General features: G+C 40.6%; 1 protein-coding gene across 1 annotated transcript in view; it reads right to left on the bottom strand.

Annotated features, from left to right (window-relative positions):
* Positions 1-23465, bottom strand: part of LOC124711164 (GDP-Man:Man(3)GlcNAc(2)-PP-Dol alpha-1,2-mannosyltransferase) — a 67159-nt gene that overhangs the window by 22521 nt on the left and 21173 nt on the right. The window contains exons 5-7 of the mRNA XM_047241079.1: positions 18310-18527; positions 12302-12491; positions 4068-4219 (exon numbers count right to left, since the gene is read on the bottom strand). Coding sequence (XP_047097035.1) covers positions 4068-4219; positions 12302-12491; positions 18310-18527 — 560 coding nt within the window. The remainder of the gene's footprint in view (positions 1-4067; positions 4220-12301; positions 12492-18309; positions 18528-23465) is intronic.

Here is a 23465-nt window from a genome sequence, read left to right as displayed (position 1 = left end):
GATTTACTTGCTTCTATGTCCTTACTTGATGTCTCACTCGACTTCGTCCCAGTTTCTTTCTATTGACATTTGATGTGACTAAATGAGTTATAAGTGACACGAAAGAGAGACGACTCTCACTGTGGGCAATGGCAGAGATAAGGGAATATTTTAGGCTAGTGCAGAAAGGGGAGACATGAGAGAGGAAATGCTGATGTAATCAATCAGTGTTGCCAACACAACTCGCAACGTTTAGCTTCACCGGGCAATGATGATGGGGAGAGTACGTTTCACACAACTTTTTGCAGGAACCGACGCAATCATAATGTAGTGGCGCCCTGAAAATGACCAGCAATGAGGCTATCGATTTGTCTATCACATTTTCAGTAACATGATATGTTTTGTAGGCTATGATGTCTCTGTCGACAAAGCTTTCCAGTCCAGACACGTTTGACACACCTGTACCTCCACGTACAATTGCTACTGTTAACCAGCCATTACCATGTGAAAATGTGTCATTCAAATCAATGCTGAAATTCAGTCTGCAACCACAAAACACAGACGGTCCATCTAGCAACGCGTGTGCGGCAACAGATTTGATTGTATTCTTCTTCTTGTCGGCGGCGGCTGTTGATATTTCAACGTCTTCTATAGTCTTATATACTGTCTGTCTTGAGCGACGCCTCCACCGCCTTCTATACAGGCAGCAATTTAAGCTGTCCTTTAGGTTCCTGCTTAACCATACACACTGAAATCTTCACATATTTGAAGATGAACAGAGAAGTAATTGTGACAAGAAACAATATGAATTTTATTGCTGCTCGTTTCACTCGCACAAAAGTAAGCTGCCCTCTTAGGGCACATTCGGAAATTAACAGGCATATATTTATTTCATCCTTCGTTCTCTAACCATACAAAAATGTTTAATATCATTGAATATTGCAGAATATATTGTATTATGATCACAATAAATGTGATAACAACACTAAGTTGAAAAAAATAAATAAAATAAAAAAATAAATAAATTTAAAAAAATATATTGGCATGTGGCAAGTTGCAAACTTATTACATCTATCTCAGTTAACCATGACGTTATTCATCATGCTACATGTTACTCATCTGAATTTTATACTATGCGTTTGTTATCATAAAATCTCTTGAAGCCTTACATCCTAATGCTTTATTAACTGACATTTAACGATAAGTGTGACGTATTTGTGATATACTTTCAATGCACCACTACTTTGAAACGGCATACTGTACTTATATGTCACACACTACGAAGCAAATGAATAATCAAAATGCACACAGTTCACACAAGGTCACTCACCGTGCTTGCAAAAGTAGATAGTTGAAAGCTCACTAGTCACGTCACAACTGCAAAGAGTAGTAAGAAACTGCACCCACACTGCTACTGGAAACGTGTTTTTGTTGGAAACATTATTTCCTGCAGTGTATCGCACCTGTTTCTGACTTTGTTTCTTGTCTCTGTTTCTGTCCACACTGGAAGTAAATATTTCTCAGTGTATTCGCATCGTCTGCAATGCTGTCTGTTGCACTGTTTTTGTATTGTCTGCCATGTCTTGTCTAAAGACAGAAAACTCTAATATGTGCTGCTGCATTATTAATACTTGAAGTTTCATGCAAACACAATAAAAGACGTCATCGTCGCTCAATCCTATTTTATTTATTTATCGTGACTTGTGACCTGAAAGCCACAACCCCCTCTGACTGTTTCATAGGTTTACAGAATAAGGTTGCATTTATCAAATTATTTCGTAATTTGTTTTGAAACTATGATATTATTTGATGGACAGTTTGGATAGTAGCTTGTAGTTGTTGATAAAAAAATCAGGAAAGCAATTACAACCAAACATGCTGTTAATCTTAGTTTTTGTCAACGGGAGATTCATTCCAGAACCTTGAGTATTTATTTCACATTTTGAAGCAAGCTACGACAAAGACCTTATTTTGTTTTCTACACAGTCTTTCTCAGTAATCTACCAAATGTAGCAGCAGTTTTCTCCAAAGCATCTTGTTTTATAGCTGTTCTCGTACTGCTTGCTTCACATATTCCACAAGCAGCCATCAGCCTGGTACAATGATAATAACTCGACAGTCTGCTGCCTCTCTCCAAATAATGAAATGTATTTGCTAAATTTCCGTTATGCAATAAATTGTGCAAATCTAAAGGCTGTGAATTCATCGAAGTACTTAGGATTACAATTACAAATAGCTCAAATTGTAACACTCAGATAGATAATGTTGTGGGGACACAAACCAAAGACAGCGATTTATTGGCAGAACACTTAGAAGATTCAACAAGTCTGCAAAAGAGACTGCCAACAATACATTTGTTATGTCGTCTTCTGGAGTACTGTTCCACAGTGAGGGATCTGCATCAGATAGGACTGATGACAAACATAAAAAAAGTTGAAAGCAGGGCTGCTCACTTTGCATTATCGTGGACAGAAGGTGGGAGAATGCCATAGATATGATATGCGAACTGAGGTGGCAATCATTAAAACAAAGCGTTTTCATTGCGGCAGGATTTCACCATGTAATTTCTATGATATGTGAACTGAGGTGGCAATCATTAAAAAAAGGCATTTTCATTGCGGCAGGATTTCACCATGTAATTTCTATCGCCAACTTTCTCCCCTGAATACGAAATATTTTGTTGGTGTCCAGCCACTTATGATCATCACAATGAAGTAAGAGTAACCGGAGCTCGTATGCAAAGATTTAAGTATTCATTTTCCCATTTGCTGTTCAACAGTGGAATTGCAAAGAGATAGCTTGAAGGTGATTAGATGAACCCTCTGCCAGGCACTTAATTGTGACTTGCTAAGCAATCATGTAGATGTACATACAAGTGCACCAGCATGTCATTCTGTGTAAACTTAATGTGCACCAGCAATTTCCAGTGTGAACATGGCTGCCTGATTGTCAGCTGCAATATTTCAACATCACCTGACTGGAACGCTGAAACCTTGTGAAATACTATTAGTATTGCTGACTGTCGCTCAAGGATTGATATAGCCCATTCCTTGCATGACAAGTATTTTTGAACATTATGCTCGGTGTGCAGGTATGATTTTACATGAACCTCAGATCCAGCAATGAACTGGGCTTGGGGAAAAACCCCATCCTCTTCTTGAGTGAATTCTGTGTCTACTCACTACTGCATGGGTTCCTATGCAATTACTCGACAGTTTACTGTGCTGGATACAATATTTCTTAGCTGATGCTAATATGAAAACCATTATCACTGATTTCTTGTGAGAGCTTTTCCAAGAAATAATCAGTACAACTGGCATAAGGGTGACACCTTAGATTTGCTATACATACATGTTGCATCTCCTGCAACAGTACAGCAATCAGCAAAAATCAATACTTTGGATATGGACAAATTGAATCATTTGCAACATGTTTATTTGCAACATTAATTACTCCTTGACAGGCTCCTCAGAACATGATGAAGGAATTACTTTAAATGTGCTCTGGGTCAAATAATTATAATGGATGTAAGGACTCCTCTTATTTTTCTTATTCATTTGCTTTTCTATTTACTTTATTCAATACACTTTTCGAACTGTCAGTGCTGTTCTGTCCTCTGTTTTGGGCTTCCCCTCTCATCCTCATCGGAGCCTTCTCTCTATCTGCTTGTCTGCTATTGTTATTTTTACATCAACCCTTCTCTTATCTCTACCTGTGCACACTGCCACTTCTGACCTAACCATCAAATTTCTCAGTTCCATACCACTTAATTTATATCAAGTCACATACCAAATTATTTTTCTACCTTTGACTTGTCAGTAATTTCTTATGTCATTCTTAAAATGACAACTTTCCCTTTAATTATTGTGACAAAGTGTAAATTAATACTTCTTTCTCGTGTCACAGTAAGTTTATTTTTTGTAGTATAAAAAATACAATTGTGCACAAAATTAATCCCTCTGCATAACAATAATAAAAAACATAACACATGTATGAAAGTAGGATAATTTGCAGTCAGTAGCACTTTGACTTATGACATGCACTGGCTGAACAGATACTCTTCACAACAAACAATTAATGCAACTCACCGAGTCCCACACATCTTCTGGCACATATTGCCTAAGCTGATACATAGACCGTAGCTGCAATGGGTGATCTTTCTCAGGGCGGTACTGCGCGACAGAAACAATCTTCACAACCTTCTTGTCTGCACCACTAATTGAGACTGTATCACCACTTCCTATTAACAAATAAAAGAAAAAAGATAAAGAAAATTATACCGAAGAAATCCTCACATACCAAGCCAACACAACACATCGATGCACTGTATACAATGTGTGTATGTGAAAGCAAGGGCTGGATATGGATCAAACATAAACTGCATCAAAGCATAATTGGAAATAAAAGTTGATATCTATGAAGGAGAATAGTAGGAGCCTTCCAAAAAGCTGGAAATGAGAAGTATAAAGTATCTCTTCATACAAGAGGGCCGTAAGTGTCTTTAAGGGCACAAAAACAACTGAGGTCATAATCACCCATGCCATAACCTCAGAATGGCAAGAAGCAAAAGAAGTGAAAAGCAACTACACATTAGATCCAACCCCTGGAAGGAAAGAGCTAAAACCAAGGACTTCCCCTTGGAGAAAGGTCCATAAAATATGCTACTGAGACAGTGGTGTTCCTGAACCAAAGATTAAATGTCCTTTGCCATATTGCTACAATGGATAAAAGTAAATCACAATCAACAGCCAGTGTGCCATTCACTAAAATAGCTGATAATTCAAACGGCAAACATACACTGGAGTAAACAGATAAAAATGAGTCCTGGACCAGACCAGGAAATGGCTGAGGACAATGAGCACAAAGTGGTGGGGGATCACCATGGCTAAAATGGCAGTGCCAAATACACAACCTAGCTAAAATGGTCTCTTGGCGAGAGCGCCAAGAGGAGGCTGGCCAAGCCACAGGGAGAGGTTTAATTCCCTGGAGCTTGTTCCTGCAAAAATAGGAGCAGTGTCGATGCCAAAGTGACACCACCTGCTGAAAGACAGCAACACGGAGATCATCCGAAGGAATGGAAGACCCAGCAGGCCAAGGTAGTAGAACTGCAGCTTTGGCACGAGTGTCAACAGCCCCATTTCCCGTCACACCTACGTGACTAGGATATGAACATCACGGTTGGGAAGTGAATGAAGTCCAAGATGAACACAGGCCACTGGACAAAGCCAAGGCAGCGGAGGGTTCATACCCGTTGGGAGCGTGGCAGGTAGCTTGAAGGAAACAGGAGGACGCAAACTGTCTGCATGTCGAAAGAGCTAAGACACACATTATTTGATTTACCATATGGAGATGATACCCCTTAAACACAAAATAGGGTCTGTTTACATCTGTCATATATGTATGATCTTAAGTTTCTGAACTAATGTAAATTAATAAACTTACTTGAAGATGCACATCAAAGAACTCCTGATTGTTTTTGAAGAGAATTGTTCGTTTAAAAGCCTCAGCGATTTGAAGCAAATATACTTCGAAATTTTGAATTCCTCAAGCAAATTTACTTTTCACCCTGTATTTTCTACGTGCAGGATTACAAGATTTTCCAAACTAGGGGACTGATAGCCTGAAGCTTTTGGATGTCCAGCGAAGGGAATAGTTTTTAATTTGCCCACTTGTCTTTAGCAAGTGTTTGCTGAATCTAATGGTAAATCACCTCGCCATCTGTCCCATATATTTAGCTGGACATACCGAGCACCTAATTTTATAAACCTACAATTTAAAAAACAAGAAAGTTAATGGATTGCTCATTATGGGAGAGAGCATACTGAAATGAGCTACCCCAGGGAGAAACAATTTGGACATTAGTTTGTTTAAGGGGAGTAGGACGTTAAACGGGCCGTCTTGGAGCAGGAGAGACACCACAGGACATTTCAATTTCCACTGTCTATACTTTTACGAATAAATTCATAAAACTTTGTCAGCATGAACAAGGATTCAGGATTCACAATCATAGCAGTGGAAGTTTAAGAAAATAACATCATAACTTCTTTTACATGTAAAATTTCATCGTTTTTTCACTTCTATTGGCTGCGTTTGTTGCTATAGGTACACGTTTCTTCATAAGTAAGAGAGATTATTCGATGAATTTTGCACAGCATACAAAACATACTTACAGGTGTATGAAACTATAGAAATTATTTAATTTATGAAAAAATGTTGTTACATTTTAAACTTCATGTTTAGAAAAAACTCAAATTTTATAGTTAATTATCTCAATTTTTACCACAGTTTTTAATAGATTTGGAAAATTCTAAAGTTTCACACACCTGTAAGTATGGTTTGTATGCTGTGCAAAATCCATCGAAGAATCTCCCTTACATATGAAGAAAAGTGTACCTATAGCAACAAATGCCGCCAATGGTAAGTGAACAAAAGGTGAAATACAAATGTAAACAAAATAGATTATTTTATTATATTTTTGAACTTCCACCACTATAAGTGTAAATCCTGAATCCTTTTTGGTCATTCTGACAAAGTTTTATGAATTTATTTTTAAAAGTATAGACAGTGGAAATTAAAAATTCCTGTGGTGTCTCTCCTGCTCCAAGTATTCCCATTTGATGTCCTACCCCCCTTAAATAACTTTGCTAAATTAAAAGGAAAGGGGGGGGGTAGGGGTGGCCCAGGTTTGCAAGGTATTTTTGTGTTTAGAATGTAACCAGTGCACTAACGATGGGCTGCACCCATTTCTCTAAGCTATGTAACGCATGAAGATTATTTCTCTCTTAGAGGTGCTCACCTCCCACAATTACTTTTCACTGAACAACACTATTTACAAACAAGGTAATGGTTTGGCGGCGTGGAGTTGCCTTTCCATGTTCCTGGCTGACATCTTTGTTAATCGCATAGAATCCGAGTTTTTCAAATGGGAGTCCCCTTTTCACAAGTAGATCACCCTATATAAAAGATATCAACATTTTTTCATTATCTTCACGAGTAATGAAGGCGACATAAACCTCCTCACTGCAGTGTTTAATTGTCTACATCCAAAACTAACTTTTATGCATTAAGTCATGAACTCTGAGGGGATCTTAAACTATTTAGATCTTTATTTGCAACTCATGGATAATAGAATTTCCTTCAATATCTTTAGGAAACCTTGCACCAGTGTGTCTGCTACACATTCAACCTGCAATCATCTGAGGCGCTACAAACTTAGTTATTTTCAAGCTGCTGTTGTAAGAATTTGTGAGCTTCCCCTTTCTGCGGACACTATTAGGAAAGAATGGAACAATTTTTGTTATGTAGCTCAGACAAATGGATACATCCCACCATTGGTGAACTGGCTTAATTTCGAATGCAAAAATGCCTTGCAAACCCGGGCCACTCCTCCTCCCCCCACTTGTGATGTATGTGAGGTTACATAAGGTGCAATTTTGTGTTTAGGCCCATTTTCTTGAAAGTTAGCAAAGTTATTTAAACAGACTAATATCCAAATTGTTTTTCTCGAAATAGCTCGATTCAGTATGCTCTCCCCTATAATTAGCACCCCATTAATCATTATTTTTTAAATCAGGGCTTTATAAAATTAGGTGCTCAGAACGTCCATCTGAATCTGACAGAAGGAGATCATTTACCAATGAAAAAAGAGCAAATTAAAAACTATTTCCCTTCACTGAACATATAAAAGCTTCAGATTATCAGTCTCTTAGTTTGGAAAATCTTATAATCCTGCACACAGAAAATAGGCGAAAATTAAATTTGCCTGAAAAATTCAAAATTTCGAAACATATTTACATCAAATCGCTGAGGCTTTTAAATGAACTGTTATCGTTAAAAAATCAAGCATTTTTCAATGCTTTGATTCACATCTACAAATTAGTTTATGAATTTATATTAGTTCAGAAACTCAGCATTCTTCCCAATTATTTACATAGCCCTCCATAGTTAGAAACCGTAGTTTTACCACCTGGCGAGCTTCCCAGTACTATGATGCCTTAGGCCTTAGTTTTTGTCTAGTCAGACCATTGCTACCACGTAAGGTTGTGCATATATGATAGGTGTAAGCACATCCTATTGTGTGTTTAAGGGCTGTTGTCTCCAAATGGTAAATCAGATAACGTGTGTCTTAGCTCTCTTGACATGCAGACAGTTTGCTTCCTCCTGTTGTATAAAGATACAGTTTATATATTTTAACAGTATTGTTTTCCTCCTTTAGATTATTTTTATGCTGTTGACAGAACCTCTATTTTAAAAAAGTCACATTTGATGTTCCCATATGAGACTTCTCTTTCATTACCATTATTGGCTTATGGTGGGTTACCACATTACTGCAAACCTTCACAAGGTAGGCTTTTGCCTGTTTCTCTTTTATGGTTATTGGTAATACTCTTGTATAAGACATAATGTCGTTCTTGTTTTAGGTACAGACTGGGGCTATCAGCAATGTTCTGTATTTTTCTGTTATACATGCACTTGGCCCATACTCTGCTGGATGTAATTTTATGCGTTTGAGATCATTTCACAAGATGATTATTCGCCCGTAGTTCGGTAAGTGTTAAATTTTATGCTTCATACTATGGGAGTGTGTTCCCTCTCTCATTACAGCTGCCCCCCACCCCCTCCCCAACCCACAGAATTTTTGTATATGACCATTATATTTGTTCTGGGTTTTTTAATTTTCGATTTGTTCTGGGTTTTGTAATTTTCATAGATTGTCTAAAGATGCCTTTCAATACAGGCAAAACACATCATAAATGAAGAACTAATACATCCATCTTTATTGCAACCATGACTGAATTCTCTTATATGCTTTGAAGTGTGTTTACGCACTATGCCATTTTCATGGCATTTCCATTACTGTAATGATCTGAATTTAGTCACTATAAACGGCAGATGACAAAACTATGCTTGTGAAGGATACTGCTGACACAACCAACATTTCCACCTGCACTGGAAATTTATTAAATGAACAGCTTGTTTTTAATGTGTGCATTTGCTTGTCTCATATCATCTCTAATATTCTGCAAAATTTTGACATATCCAGACTACCAGCCATAACTGTGAGAAAAAAATACATGTTTTTGTAATGTTATTATTACATGGAGCTACGTACCGTTATTATGAGACACATAGAAATCAAATGTACTAACATTAATTAGACTGAGGTGACAAAGAAGTCATGGGATAACAATATGCAATACAGATGGCAATAGTATGGCGTACACAATGTATAAAAGGGCAGTGCAGTGACAGAGCTGTCATTTGTACTCAGATGATTCATGTGGAAAGGCTTCCAAAGTGATTATGGCCACACGCTGGGAATTAACAGACTTTGAACTCGGAATGGCAGTTGGACATTTCATTTCAGAAATCGTTAGGGAACTGAGTATTCTGTGATCCCTAGTGTCAAGAGTGTGCTGAGAATACAAAACTTAAGGCATTACCTCTAACTATGGACAACATGGTGGCCAACGGCCCTCGATTAAGAACTAAGAGCAGTGGCGCTTGTGTAGAACTGTCAGTGCTAACACACAAACAACACTGCTAAAGAAGTAAGCTTTCAGCCAAAAGTTGCAAAAAAAGACTGTGGGTACGTTGGTGGTACAGAAGGCTATGTAGTCCTTGAATGGGAACAGGGATGGGGATAGGACAATGACTAATGAAGATTGAGATTATGGAGGTTATAAGAACATAGGATATATTGAAGGGAGAGTTCCCATCCGGACATTTCAGAAACTGGTGTTGGTTGGAAGGCCCCAGATGGCGCAGACTGTGAAGCAGTCACTGAAGTGAAGAACGTTGTGTTGGGCAGTGTGCTCAGCATCTGGTCGGTCCAGCTGTTTCTTAGCCACATTTTGTTGATGCCATTCATGCGGACAGACAGCTTCTTGGTTGTCATGTCCATGTAGAACACATACAGTGGTTACAGCTCAGCTTTCAGATCACATGGTGCTTTCACAGTTAGCCCTGCCTTTGATTGGACAGGTGATGGCTGTGACTGGACTGCAGTAGATGGTGCTGGTAAAATGTCTAGGTCTGTTGCAGGGGTATGAGCGATGAGGCAAGGGGTCGGGAGCAGGAGTGGAGTGTGGAGTATGGATTGAAAAGGCTGCGTAGGTTTGGTGGGTAGCAGAATACTACTGTGGAAGGGGGTGGCCAAGGATAATAAGTAGGATATTTGACATTTCAGGGCATGGCAAAAGGTAGTAATAACCCTGGTGGAGAATTTGATTCAGCATCAACCAGGACTGGAGCAACTGAATCAAGATGATAGTGCACCTTTGTGACCGGACAGTGGGAATGTGGGACAGAGTAGGTGGCTGGAGAGATAAGGCAGGGGAGATCTGTTTCTGTACTAGGATGGCACGGTAGTTTCAGTCGGTCAAAGCCTTAGCGTGACCCCTAGCATGTTTAGGGAGGGACAGCTGACGGGGATGGGAGGCTAGGCTGTATGAAAGGGACTTCTTGGTGTGGAATGAATGGCAGTTATTAACGTAGAGGTATTGCTGGTAGTCTATAGGACTGCTATGGATGGACATACCGACGCAGCCACCTTTGAGATTGAGGTCAACATCGAGGAAGGTGGCTTGTTGTGTTGAGGATGACAAGGTGAAGCAAATGGAGGGGAAGGTGTTGAGGTTCTGGAGGAATGTGGATAGAGCATCTTCACCCTCCATCCAGACCATGAAGATGTCAGCAATGAATTTGAAACAGTTAAGGAGTAGTGGATTCTGGATGGACTGGGTGGTCACGAAGTATTTCTCTAGATGGCCCACAGACAGGTTGGCATAGGATGGTGCCACACAAGTGCTCTTTGCATTACCATAGATTTGTTTGCAGGTGATGCCTTCAGAGGTGAAGTAATTGTGCATGAGGATATAACTGGCCATGGTGACCAGGAAGGAGATTTTAGGTTTGGAATCCATCAGGCGCTAGGCATTTGGAATGGCTACGAAGTCTTTAGCGACGTATTTCTTGAATAAAAGTCTCTCGGTGTAATGCCACGTCAATTCAGGATAAAACTCCCAAGCTTTCGACCACTACCTCCATGGTCGTCATCAGAGCAGGGCACCATGTGGTAAAGGAACGGAAGAAACTGGAGAGCTGGTGGAGGAAATAGAGGCATCACTTATCCCATGAAAGGCAGGGCTACCTGCAAAAGCAATCATGTGCTCCACTCTGCACCACATCATCAACAATGATGGCAGGCATATCGAACATATCACACCCTAAATCCGAATATCTGTAGTGATGTTTACATGTTGAATACAGTGTGTGCATGCTGTAGTTTGTAACTAATTTACATTTTTCTCATATAGTTCAATAACTGTCACCCTTTATGAAGATAAATCATTTGCAGCAACCACATAAGGAATACCAACTACAATGCTGTGATACATATAGTAATTGATGGTTCGTATAGCAAAAGTAACGTTTGTAATGCTGTGACTTTAAATATACTGTCAATCATGTAAAAACATACAAGTAGTACCATTTCGTGCACAACTTTTAACAAAAATATTGGGTAATTATAATGTGTTACACACTGAGTATTCATAAGCTATGAAAACATATTGGGAAAATTCGGATAGTGAGAGGAGAGGAGAGGAGAGGAGAGGAGAGGAGAGGAGAAGAGTGGAGAGGAAGACCTATGAGAAAAGAGAATGGATGAGAGTCCACAGATTTGTGAACTAAACTAGCAAAACAGTTGCGAAGTAGTAAGAAGCAAATTTTAGATGTGACAGTGGAAGAGAGGGGGCACAAAGTATGGTCACAGAAAGGGTGGAGTTGGGATAAATGAAGACTGCAGTCAGAACTGTTGTGGGACTGTAGGATGTGTTAGAAAACTGTGAAATTATGAGACAGAATTACTGGTCAGTACTTATCCTCATGAGATAAAATTTTAGTATTGCCAACACACACACACACACACACACACACACACACACACACACACACACACAGAAGTACAAACAGTATCATATCCTTTTGAACTAATGGTTCCTTCCTCCAGAAGGAGAGAATGATAGGTTGGAGAAGGTTAAAAAGTAGCTGCCATAACCAAAATTGCTTCACTCTGCTCCTGGAGCTGGCACCAAGCCTGATAAAAATTCAGTCAACGAGGGAGTGGCATTGCCATCATCACGAAAGAGAAAAATATTCCAGAAAACTTGTAGGATGCCAGAACGTAGTTCATAAAATTTGCTGTCTAGCGCTTCTAATAACAGAAAGCCTCATACACCAATCGTCATGTTACTTTTGTTATTGAGAAATTTTAAATGTCTCTTCTAGTATAAAAGTATATTTGCAACTGCGGTATTACCATCTAATGAACTAGGAATTCCTGCATCTCTGTCATTGTCAATTGGAATATTCTTTAGATCCTCCACATCACATGGTGGGTAAACTCTGTGTGTTCGCAAGGGACACTGCCAGAGTTCATTGATGTGTTCTTCTGTCCAACTTGAATTTACCATCACTATTTCTGCTGAGCGTCCAGCTGCACCGTACACCTGTTGACGTCAGTTCCAGTTGAAATAAGTATTAAGAAATTAGAAAAAGCTTTGACCAAAAGATTAGTATTTAAAAGCAATTACACAGTAATTCTTTTATGACATTATTGGAAACACAATAAAACATCACAACACTAAAAATAGCAACATTGCTCTAGTCTCAATCCACACCAATATTAGAGTCCCAAATACTTGCATAAAAGCAAACAGTCAGTTATTACATCTTTCTAATTATTGTAGTATCTCTTCCTTGTATAGTTTTCTGTTATAGTGACAATATTATATTAGCATCTTTGGAGGTTGTTACTTTTGTATCAATGTGGCAAATAGGACACAACAGCACACATAAAAATTCAGGTTATGCACACAATGGAAAATTACTGAGCAGAAGCACACGGTGAAATACTTTCCTATCATTTGGTTGTTCTTGATCTAACAAATCTGTTACTAACTGAGCTAGGGTGGTGTCAACTTATCCTTATAATACCAGAATATTTAACTTTATCACAGCACAGTCCTTTATGGCACAGGCAGTATTCACAAAAAATATCAAATAAAAGGTAATCATTTAAAAAAAAAATACTGAGATTCCGCTGAAAATATACCATTTCCGTCATTGACATGCACTCACAGAAATTCTGGAGAGTCGGCACCCATGGGCGTATATAGATTCCATACACTATCATATACACAAAAGACCAGAAAGTGTTTTTATGCTGAACTTTGCAAGACCATAGTCATGTGTGAACTGTCAGCTTGCCCTTCAAACAAAAATATCCTGGTACACACACTCCCCGTGATTTGACAGTACATAGATTAGTATCGAAATTTTGAAAGACTGGATCTCCATTACAGAAACAAAGGTCTAGAGTCCATGAGAACTCTCAGAAAAATTTTAGCACTTCTGATGGGTTAGCAGCATCTGCTCACAAACCTGCTCACATATTCAAACTTAAACCTTACAAAGTAGCAACAGCAGGAATTCAAATAACGTTGCTCAGCATCACTATTGCTATTGGCTACTGAAGTCTAACCTTGATGAAGAGGCTGATCCTGGAATGTTGTTCTTTTTTTGATGAAGTATGACCGCATTTCTCTGGGGTTCAAGAACTCGCAAAACAGTCAATCTCGGAGGTCTGAAAATCCTTCTGAATTACACCAGGATCCTCTGCACAGTATGAATATGGGAGTGTGGAATACGAATTATGGGACAAATTTTTCCCCAGGAAACTGTAACTTCTAATAGCTATGCAAACAACCTTTTTTCAAAGAAATAGCAAGTAGCACCAAGACCTAAGGCTATGTCACACAGGACAGTGCAAGAGCAGACACCGCCAATGTACGGTAGTATTGCTGGGTGTCTGTTAACAGGGTAGTTGATCTATGCATTTTTTTTATTTTTGAGGAATGTTAAAATAAAAGACATATACAAACAACCGTCATATCCCTGAATAGCTAGAAAACAATGTTCAGCATCTGATTTCAAGAACTTTGGCAGCCTAAGTTGTGATTTTGAGAATTTCTGCAGCTGAAGTTCGACAACTGTCAACGTTTTCACAAAGTGTCTCTTGACACAGAAGGAGATTATTTTGTGCGCATACTCTAAATAAACGTAAGCATAATTCTGTCGCATTGCATCTTGGTTAATGATCTTCTCGTGAAAGATGCACTGAGTCATCACGTGGCAGCTGCTGAGAGAACTAGCCAGAGCAAGCCAATGAGAACCATGGCATGCACTTGCACCACACATGAAATTCACTGTATTATGAGCTTTGGCACTGCACTGGTAAAAATAAAAATGTTTCTCAGTTTCATAACTGAGAAAATGTGTTTTACACACACACACACACACACACACACACAAAGAACCATCGGGCTTTGTCCATTGATCAATGGAAGCGTGTCGGCTCTTTGGCTGAATCACATTTTTGCTACACTAGGTCGATGGTAATCTCCACAAACGCTGTCACCGAGGTGAATGGGGCTCAAAACATGTAGTGCACCATGGACACAAGTTGGTGGGAGCAGTATTATGCAACGGGAGCCGTTCTTCTGAGCTGGCATGAGAACAGTGGTAGTAATCAAAGACAAACTGACAACTGTGAACCACCTGCATCCCTTCATGCTTCATGTTTTTCCTGATGGCAATGTCTTCTTTTAGCAGTATAACTATATTTGTCTAGGAGCCTGAACCGTGCTACAGTGGTTTGAAGAGCATTACCATGAATTCATGTTGATGTCTTTGTGATAAAATTCACCTGATGCAAATGCTATGGAACCCATTTGGTTCACTATCGGGCACCATCACGGTGTGTATAAATCATCAGCCCATTATTTACACAAATTACATGACCTGTGTGCATACACAGGGTGTATACGGGGACAAGAAAAGAAAATTCCCAGATTTTTCCCGGTTAAAAACACACTTTCTCCCGGATGAAAATACACTTTTTCCATGTAATTAAGTGACAGTATATTATCCCTCGGAATTGTAAAACTTTTCAATCCTTTGAATGGTTATGTTTTTATACACGGGCGTAGAATTTCCCGGTACTTTAGAAAACAAAACTTATGGAAGAAAACTCCTTTTGGAAAGATTTTTGATGTGCAGCAACATGTACACTGCATATTTTCGTATTACGAAAGTATAAATTCGAATTCCACTAAACACCGCATGTTACTTTCAGAAACATTGTGATCGAGATTCCGATGCGCTTTTGTAAGCCAGTCCTAGCTCTTGTCACGTGATCCCGCCAGGCGATGACAGCGGATATTCAGACCACAGGACACGTGATGTAGTCAGCTAATAGAAACATCACTGTTAAGTAGCGTGGATACACAAACAGGAAAAGTTAATGTTTTAAATTAATATACATAGCGTTGCTACAAGACAAGCAAAGGTTTCACATATAATATTGGTCTCTAAGGTTAATAAGCTGCAAGAGAAGCTAAGCTTTCACATATAATGTTGATATTTTTTGCGCGTGTTATGCTTTAAGATCTATCATACAAATGTGCCAGTAAAATTTTTAGCAGAGTCCAGTGATTTGTCCTCAAAGTTTTCCAAAAATAAATTCGCTACCGCAGAGGAGAGAGAGCTTCCCGTAGCACTACATCAATTTGCTCATAATAACGACATGAATGTCTGATCTTCTGGGCTCGAAATACTTCTAAATGGCTGGTCATCAAACGCTCTGTGGTTTAAGAAATTCATCGTACATTCTCGCACATAGTTCAACTTGCGTAAAAGGAAATTTACTTTGAAAGTAACGCTTTTCAAACCACCATTCGCAATATTTTCCCGCAACCTGTTAGAAATAGGTTCGTTTCAGTAGTCATCAGAGAGCGCCAGATAACACGCCACCGCACTTTGGCAGCTGCTATGACGCAGGAAGCCCGAATGTCCGTACGTGTAAAACATTAAAAGATCTTACATTATGTCATGAAAGAAAAAAGACATCAGAGGATACTCCAAGAGCATCGGAATTTCGTGAACCATACTAAAACGGCACATTTAAAGTGCATACTTAAAGAGCACATTCGTATGTCCAGATTCCCAATGAAGTAGGCCTCGACCTGATATTAAGCTTTTCAGTGTGGGTTCCGGGATGTAAATTTTTTTTGGAGTACCAGTACTGTATTAACTCATTTTTGATTTTTTTACTGTGACATAATGCCATACATGCTAGAAGATGAAAACGTGCACTTGAAATTAGCCAATAGTGTGGAACTAAACACCTTGTTTCAAACACATTGACTGCCTTAGCGTAAAAGATTAATAAAAACCAAATTTCTTTAGCAAACAGACAAAAATAACTTCATTGTTCTAAAAAATGGCTCTGAGCACTATGGGACTTCTGAGGTCATCGGTCCCCTAGAACTTAGAACGACTTAAACCTCGTTTCTTCGCCTTCGTCATCCTAACAATCAATCTTGTCACAACTAATTCTGGAACTATTCCTGCCTTTGTCAAAACTTATTCGCCAGTTAACTTCACTAACCCTGCCAGAATCACAGCTTTAGTTATCCCTGATTATTCTCCGTTTAGGCGTTGTTATGTCTGTACAAACCATTTTCCCTGCTACTTCCAGAATAGAATGTAAGAGGCTGCTAGACGGGGACTGTACAACTGGCCCTTACTAGTGTAGCGATCTGGCCAAAAATTTTCTGAAACATTTCATTCTCCTGGATACACCGAGAAGACAATACGTAATCTTTCTTATCTGTTATTCTTGTTAGTCGTTTATTTCCACTCTGGTAGTCTGAATCTATGGGTTTCCCTAGTAATTATAACAACGCTGACCATCCGCAAACCCAAACAACATAATCGGACAGCGATCGGCATTCACTCGTTCGACTTTACTCCGCTCAGTTTGTATAGCCCGGTCCCCTTCAGCCTGCAGGAAAGTTTATTTCTAGATGTGACAAGGATTCCCCTTATAGAGACATCACGTACACTATGCACGCATTCAAAAATCAACTTATGATTTTTTTTTCCATGGGACCAAACTGCTGATGTAATCGGTCTCTAGGCTTAGACACTACTTAATCTACCTTACACTAACTTACGCTAAGGACAACACTTACACCCATGCCCGAGGGAGGATTCGAACCTCCGACGGGGGAGCCGCGCGAACCATGACAAGTCGCCTTAGGCTTATGAGTCATTCAGAAATCAACTTACAGAGTGTGTTCAAAAACCAACAGGGATGCGCATCAAAGTCATTTGAGTAATCAATAGACCAATGTGCTCAGGACGTTAGGCGCTTTGTGAAACAAGGTTTTTTCTCCTCAAGAATATGAATTTGTCATGCTTTAGCAATACTCCTGGAGTCAGAAGTCCTCATTGTTTACTCCTGATTGCAGAGCAAAGCTGATTTTTCAGCGTGTTTGAGTAAGAATTACTGGTTACTGTACTCCTCTAGCCATGTAATGCTCCAACGTTACTCCATTTGCATCCCTGAAGAGGATGAACACGACTTTTCCACAAGACGGCCGAGTGCGGAATTTTTTTGATTTCGACGAAAAGCTGTGGCACCATTCCTTGGTTGACTTTTTCGTTTCTTGTTGGTGACAGTAGACCTAAATCTCATCACATGTAACAGTTATTTGCAGAAATGCATCACCTTCAACATAGGAACTTCACAGGCATCAAAGTGATAGTTTTTCATTTTGGTAGTCAACTGACTGGGCACCCACCTTGCAGACACCTTACTGAAGAGCAGTACATTGTGAACAATATTCTGTGCTGAACTAATACTAATCTTCAAACTTGTGGCTATTTCATTCACAGTTACGTGCTGTTTTCCTTTGCCTGCCCCTCCAATAATGTAATGTTCTCGCCCGCCACTAGCGGTGAGCCTGCCCTGGTCTTGGCGCATTCTCCAGAGAAATTACACTACTTTTGAACTTCCTACACCACACACACATCTGCTCCAATCACAAACACAAATCATTGTACTGTGCTCTTGTGATGAATTTCAACTAGTTTGACAGTTTCACCACACAAAAGACAAATCACAGATCACTGCTCAAAAACTTTGCACGATGGCAGGGGAGCAGCCGTCTTGTTTGAGGTGGTGCTGCCTCCTCCTGCATTGTAGCATCACTCTGCCATTTGTTAGTCACTTTCTGGACCTCAAGGAGCACTACTGTCTACCAACTCCATCACGCAACTTTTTGAAATTTTGTGGATCTTTTAAGGTTTTCATTTGAATCACCCTCCTATTTGTAAGCAGGCAAAGTTGCTGTAAAATGAATAAATCCACAAGGAAACATTGTTATCACCACTTAAAATGTTCACATCTGGAAGTGTTACCCATGCAAACAGCTTGTAGTAGAGAAGCTTGCCGGCTGTGAGGAAAGGGCTCCGGGCAACGATGCGCCGGTTGTTGTACGCGACTGTCCGGGTGCTGACGCGTCGCAGCATGTCAGACGTAATGACGGGGTAGTGCGTGTAGCACCCGACACGGCAGCCCCCGACATAACGAAAAAGAGGATATGTGAACGCGTGGCCAGTTGTGTCAATGTAAATGTCTGCAAATAATGAGAAAATTCATGAGTATTAAACTGTAGAGGTACCTGCAACTTTGTTAATTTTTGTTTGACATCTGGAAATATGATAAACCAATGAACACGAGCAGTTAATTTTTCTACTTTCTATGGGTGTTATTCACAATAAAAAGCTTCAGCAATCACTTATAGTAACATATATTCCAGTATGCTGTTGCACTATCATAATGTAATAGCTATTTATACTAGATAGACAACACATTGCCACCTTTTGGATCTTACAGATAAACAAAGTGAGGTGGGTATCACAAGACTTATGTAATGCACCAGTGGCTTATAATTATCCACTGCTTGTCAGGAGTATGTACGACACAGTCTGTGCACCAACTGAAGGCTCCAGAAACAACCATAAGTGCATAAGCTTTGTCACATATAGGACAGGGCAAATTTGTAATAAGTGTATAAGGTGTGAAGTTGCAGCCCAGTGGAGACAGTGCTAGCACAGCAATCAGTGCACTGCTTTTTGTAAACTGAGGAATTCACATGTATGCTCACGTTCTGATATATTTGAACCGATTACCAATTTCTACTTTACAGCCTCAACCAGATCTTAAGAAGGGTAGTGACACACAAGAGGTTTCATTATGAACACTGCTTGACAAGAAGTGCAATATTTTAAAAAAAAATTGTAAACATTACAAAGTTTGGTGCCAGTGGCCCTGGTAGAAGAAACAGTGGCAGACATTTAGTAAGTGAATATTTGCTAAGAGTATAGCACCACTCACTAACCATTCAGTTTATGATATATGTCCTGAACACTGCTGCTCTTTTTAACATCTGATGATAGCTGTAAAGTGAGACCCGATCATCTGTTGAAATAAATCAAAATGTGACCAAGACATAATTACCCAGTTTATTTGGATATCAAGGTACCAACCTCTTCCAAAGGTCCACATGATTTCATTTCACATGCATTCTCTGCTAGTTATATTAGGTATATACCAGTCAATAAAATGTATACTTTGCAATGTGCCCATACTGTAACTAACTGCACACTATAAGATAACAGAAAACTAAGATAAAATAAACAGAGTTGGGAAAGAGACTAAATGGTAGAGCAACTATGACAGCCAACAAAAATGGGACACAGTGAACATAACACACGCCTATATTTCCAAGCATAAAGTGATGCATATTTTGCAAATTGCCTGAAAACTACAAGCAGTACGCACAGTACCAGATGAAGAAAATCAAAAGGGACCAGATAAATAACGGCCCTTAAGTGGGGCATAGTCAAAGGAACCACCTGTTCTCCACTGCCGCACATTCTAAATAAGCAGGCATAGTAATCCCAAAGAGGAAGAAAAAGAAGATACAACAGTACGGATTTATATTGACACCTTCTGTATCCTCACCAGCAGACATTGCAATGGGAGCAGATGAAATGGTGTAAAACCTATCACGGAGGCCATACACAACATGTAGTATTGGCAAACCTGCTGGCAGAAGTGCTTACTTGCAGGTGGCAATAAGTAGAGTGGGCCAATGCTTATGCTGAATTCAACTAAAACAGCCTCACCTTCCACTTCATGCTGAGTATTGTTGCCAACTGCTCAGTTGTCAGCTGCCTGAGACAGCTACGTGCTGAGTTTATCCCTGTGCACATCTCTCTGTGATTTTGGACTTTCTGCTTCCAGCAGATTGACTTGCACAGCGAGTTTTCATTTCCTCTCGCAGGCATCTGTTCCCAAGTTATTATCGAGCCACCACTGGCCTATGAAGTACCAGCACCGACACGAGTGTAGCAGCATTGTCACACATGTCCAGATATTAAAGCAACAACGAAGGACATTCTTGTGTGTGCAGAATGGAGATTTGCTTTGTGACCTTTCCCTGCTGGCAGCATGTCACGTGCCCATTGGGCAGTTTTATCCTCAACTCACCCCCCCCAACCCCACCCCCCCTCCACCATTTGATGATTCTGATGAGTCTACGTGAGTCTATGGAAGAATTAACTGTGACAGTTCTTGTTGCACTGCCAGGTAAGACATATCATTGATCCAGTCGAAGAGGCCGCCTTTTTGTTTTCAACCAGTACAGGTTTATAAAAAGTTGCCCAAAATTTGAATCCCTCCACTGAGTCTAAGCAACTCCCCTTTGATGAGCTTTGTCAATTGCTGATGCAGTATTTTGGACATGAAACCCAAGCAGTGGTGGCGCAGTTGCAGCTTAAGTGGCACCAAAACTGCCCTCGGCAGTCTTATGTGGCCTGGATGGTGGCTTTGTGAGATCTCTCGTGGAAGTATTGTTCTGAGTGGCCCAAATATGCTACCTCTTGAGTAGGCTTGTTAATTCAAGATATGACTGTCTGGTTAGTGCCCAATCCCAATGTCGAGACTAGGATACAGACCTCATCCAACGCTTCTTTATCCAACATTGCCCAGATTGTAGAATCATAAGAGCTTAGAGTGGCAGCAAAGGCTGCCCTTTCTAATACTCGGCCTGTGGCTGAATTAGATGTGTATGGTAAACAGCCCCTGGAGCCATGCAACCTCTTGCCACTGTCGATAATTCCAGTGTTGCAGCACTGCGGCGCTGTGCGTCTTTGTGTGGACAGAGCTCAGCGGGTTCACACTGATAGCAGTGTCTTAATTCCTGCTAGTAGCAGAGTAGATCCTTGGTGTTATGCTCCTTCTGTTCATTTGGTGAGCCAGCAATCCTGTACCATGTGTCATTTGTTGCATGTTTGATGAGACTGTTGAGCATGTGGAGGCCATGTGTGGGATTTGCGATTAGATAGGCCAATGCGCTACTGTTTGTGAAAAATATCAGGGTGAAAGTCAGGCATTGGATGTCAATGTTTCCAGTGGACTCTGAGGGGAGGGGAAGAGGAGTGTTTGTGTGTGCGTGGGGGGGATGGGGGGGGGGGGACTATTTCTCACGCATCAACTTGTGCAATGCCTCCTGCAGTGGTCATTGGATGCAGTTTCTCAGTCTTTCTTGGTAGTCAATGCCCCCTTTTGGTTTTAGCGGTTTAATCACTTGCCTTCTGAAATCTTGTCTGCAGCAGAAATTAATCAACAGTATTTGGAATAGTTGATTCAGGACATTCCCTGTCATATCAAATACCTTGATATCCGGGTGTCAGGCCCTACATGAAAGGAGCATTTATGAAACCTTGTCGATTTTCCAATGCATCCTGGAGAACGTCCTTCATAACAAGCCAGAAAACTACAGTTTTTCCTCCCCAGTTTTTCCTGCCCAAAAGTATAATTTTTGGGACACGTATTTAGCAAAGATGGCCCTGTCCCTGTGGATGACCACATCAAAGCCACTGTCAACCAACTGGCACCCAAGAACCTGACAGAGCTACAGTCACTTTTTGAGTAAGATTGCGTATTATGTCCAGTTAATTTTGACAGACCACACACATCTGCTGTGCTCTTAACCAGCTTTGGTTGAAGGACGTTAAGCGAGTTTGGTCAGAGGACTGTCAGCAAACTTTACAATCACTCAAGCAGAGTTTGTCTCTGCCCCCTGCCTGGCTTCTTCTTGCTGGGTAAACACTTAATCCTGGCTGATGACATGTCCCAGTATGGCATTGGTGCTGTCAAAGAAACACAGATGGCACCAAACAGCCAATCGCTTACACGTTAAAGATGCTTTCCACTGTACAGAGTCATGATGGAAAAGGAAATGGTCACTATTATTTTCGGAGTTGAAATGTTTCACCTTTTTCCTGTATGGAGCCTCATCAAGCGCCCATCACAAGCCACTGGTTTCCTTATTTGGCCCTCATTCTAAGCTCCTTCACCCAACACGCCAATGCTGATGCGGTTACTGTTGGAGCCTAGTCTGGAGTTCAATTGGCAGGAGGCTCTCGTGTTCACATTGTATGATACCCTGCAGCAAAATCTGTCAGATTTTCCATTGACAGTGAGAAATTGCACCTGCATGGCCACAGACCTGATCTGGAAGATCACTTCATCTGTCCAGATCATGTCTCTTCTGCTACAGATCTGGTGTGGTGTACATTCTTTCTCCTACGCGATTGACTCAATTATGTCCAGGCAGTCTTCATGCTTGCCACAGAGGAGCAATGCTGATGAGCAGTCATTCTCCCAGCACTGCGTCCTCACATATTCCAGCTGTTGCATGCATTGCACTGGGATATTGTTCGTAGGAAGTTGTTGGTGCAACATCACATCTACTGGCCACCAATCAATCATGACACTGAACATCTGATGCAGTATTTCGGGATATATGCACAAACCAGGCTGCACCGCAATGCCTGTTTCTCCTTGGCCGGCCAGTCCTGGAGCACATTTGGGGCAGGGTGCACAATGATTTCGCAGACCCGATTTTGGGCAGCATGTCATTATTAGTCGAGCACTGACCAGTTTCCAATACGTAGCCAAGTTGTCCTCCTTGTTGTTGACTACAGTAGGCAATTTGCACATTTATTCAAGGTCCAAATGAAAGAGATCTATGTCTACATCTTCCCACAATGATAGGGTGTCTAGTCTTCTGGCTACCTATTGGGTCCAGTGGAACATTTACACAGACACCATCTGCAGAGCCTCCTGGATTTGTTGTGCCCTGCATCCCATACCACATAGCACCGTGGTCAGTTGCGTTTTCGTCCCATGGCTTCAGAGATGATTGCCATGTGTCACGGTGGGCCACAAGTGTCAGCAGCTGTTTGTGGTGGATGTCAGTAATCAGCAGCTGACCTGTTATGCAAATCAGTGGCGCCCACATCCTGTTGGGCATCACTGCCACAGTCTTCCTGTCAGCTGAGCAGTGGGGTTGTTCACAACTGTTCCAGGGATGAGCTCCCAATTGCAGCAGAGTGCCTCCCTGTTGTCACCCCCTCAACTGTCTTCCTGTCGCCATTGGCTTTGGGTCCCAGTGAGGCTCACACCTGCGCCTGCCAATGTAGAGTGCATGGATTTCGACATG

The sequence above is a fragment of the Schistocerca piceifrons genome, chromosome 8 (assembly GCF_021461385.2).
Source record: "Schistocerca piceifrons isolate TAMUIC-IGC-003096 chromosome 8, iqSchPice1.1, whole genome shotgun sequence".
Classification (NCBI taxonomy): Eukaryota; Metazoa; Arthropoda; class Insecta; order Orthoptera; family Acrididae; genus Schistocerca; species Schistocerca piceifrons.
This window is presented reverse-complemented; position numbering and strand designations above follow the sequence as displayed.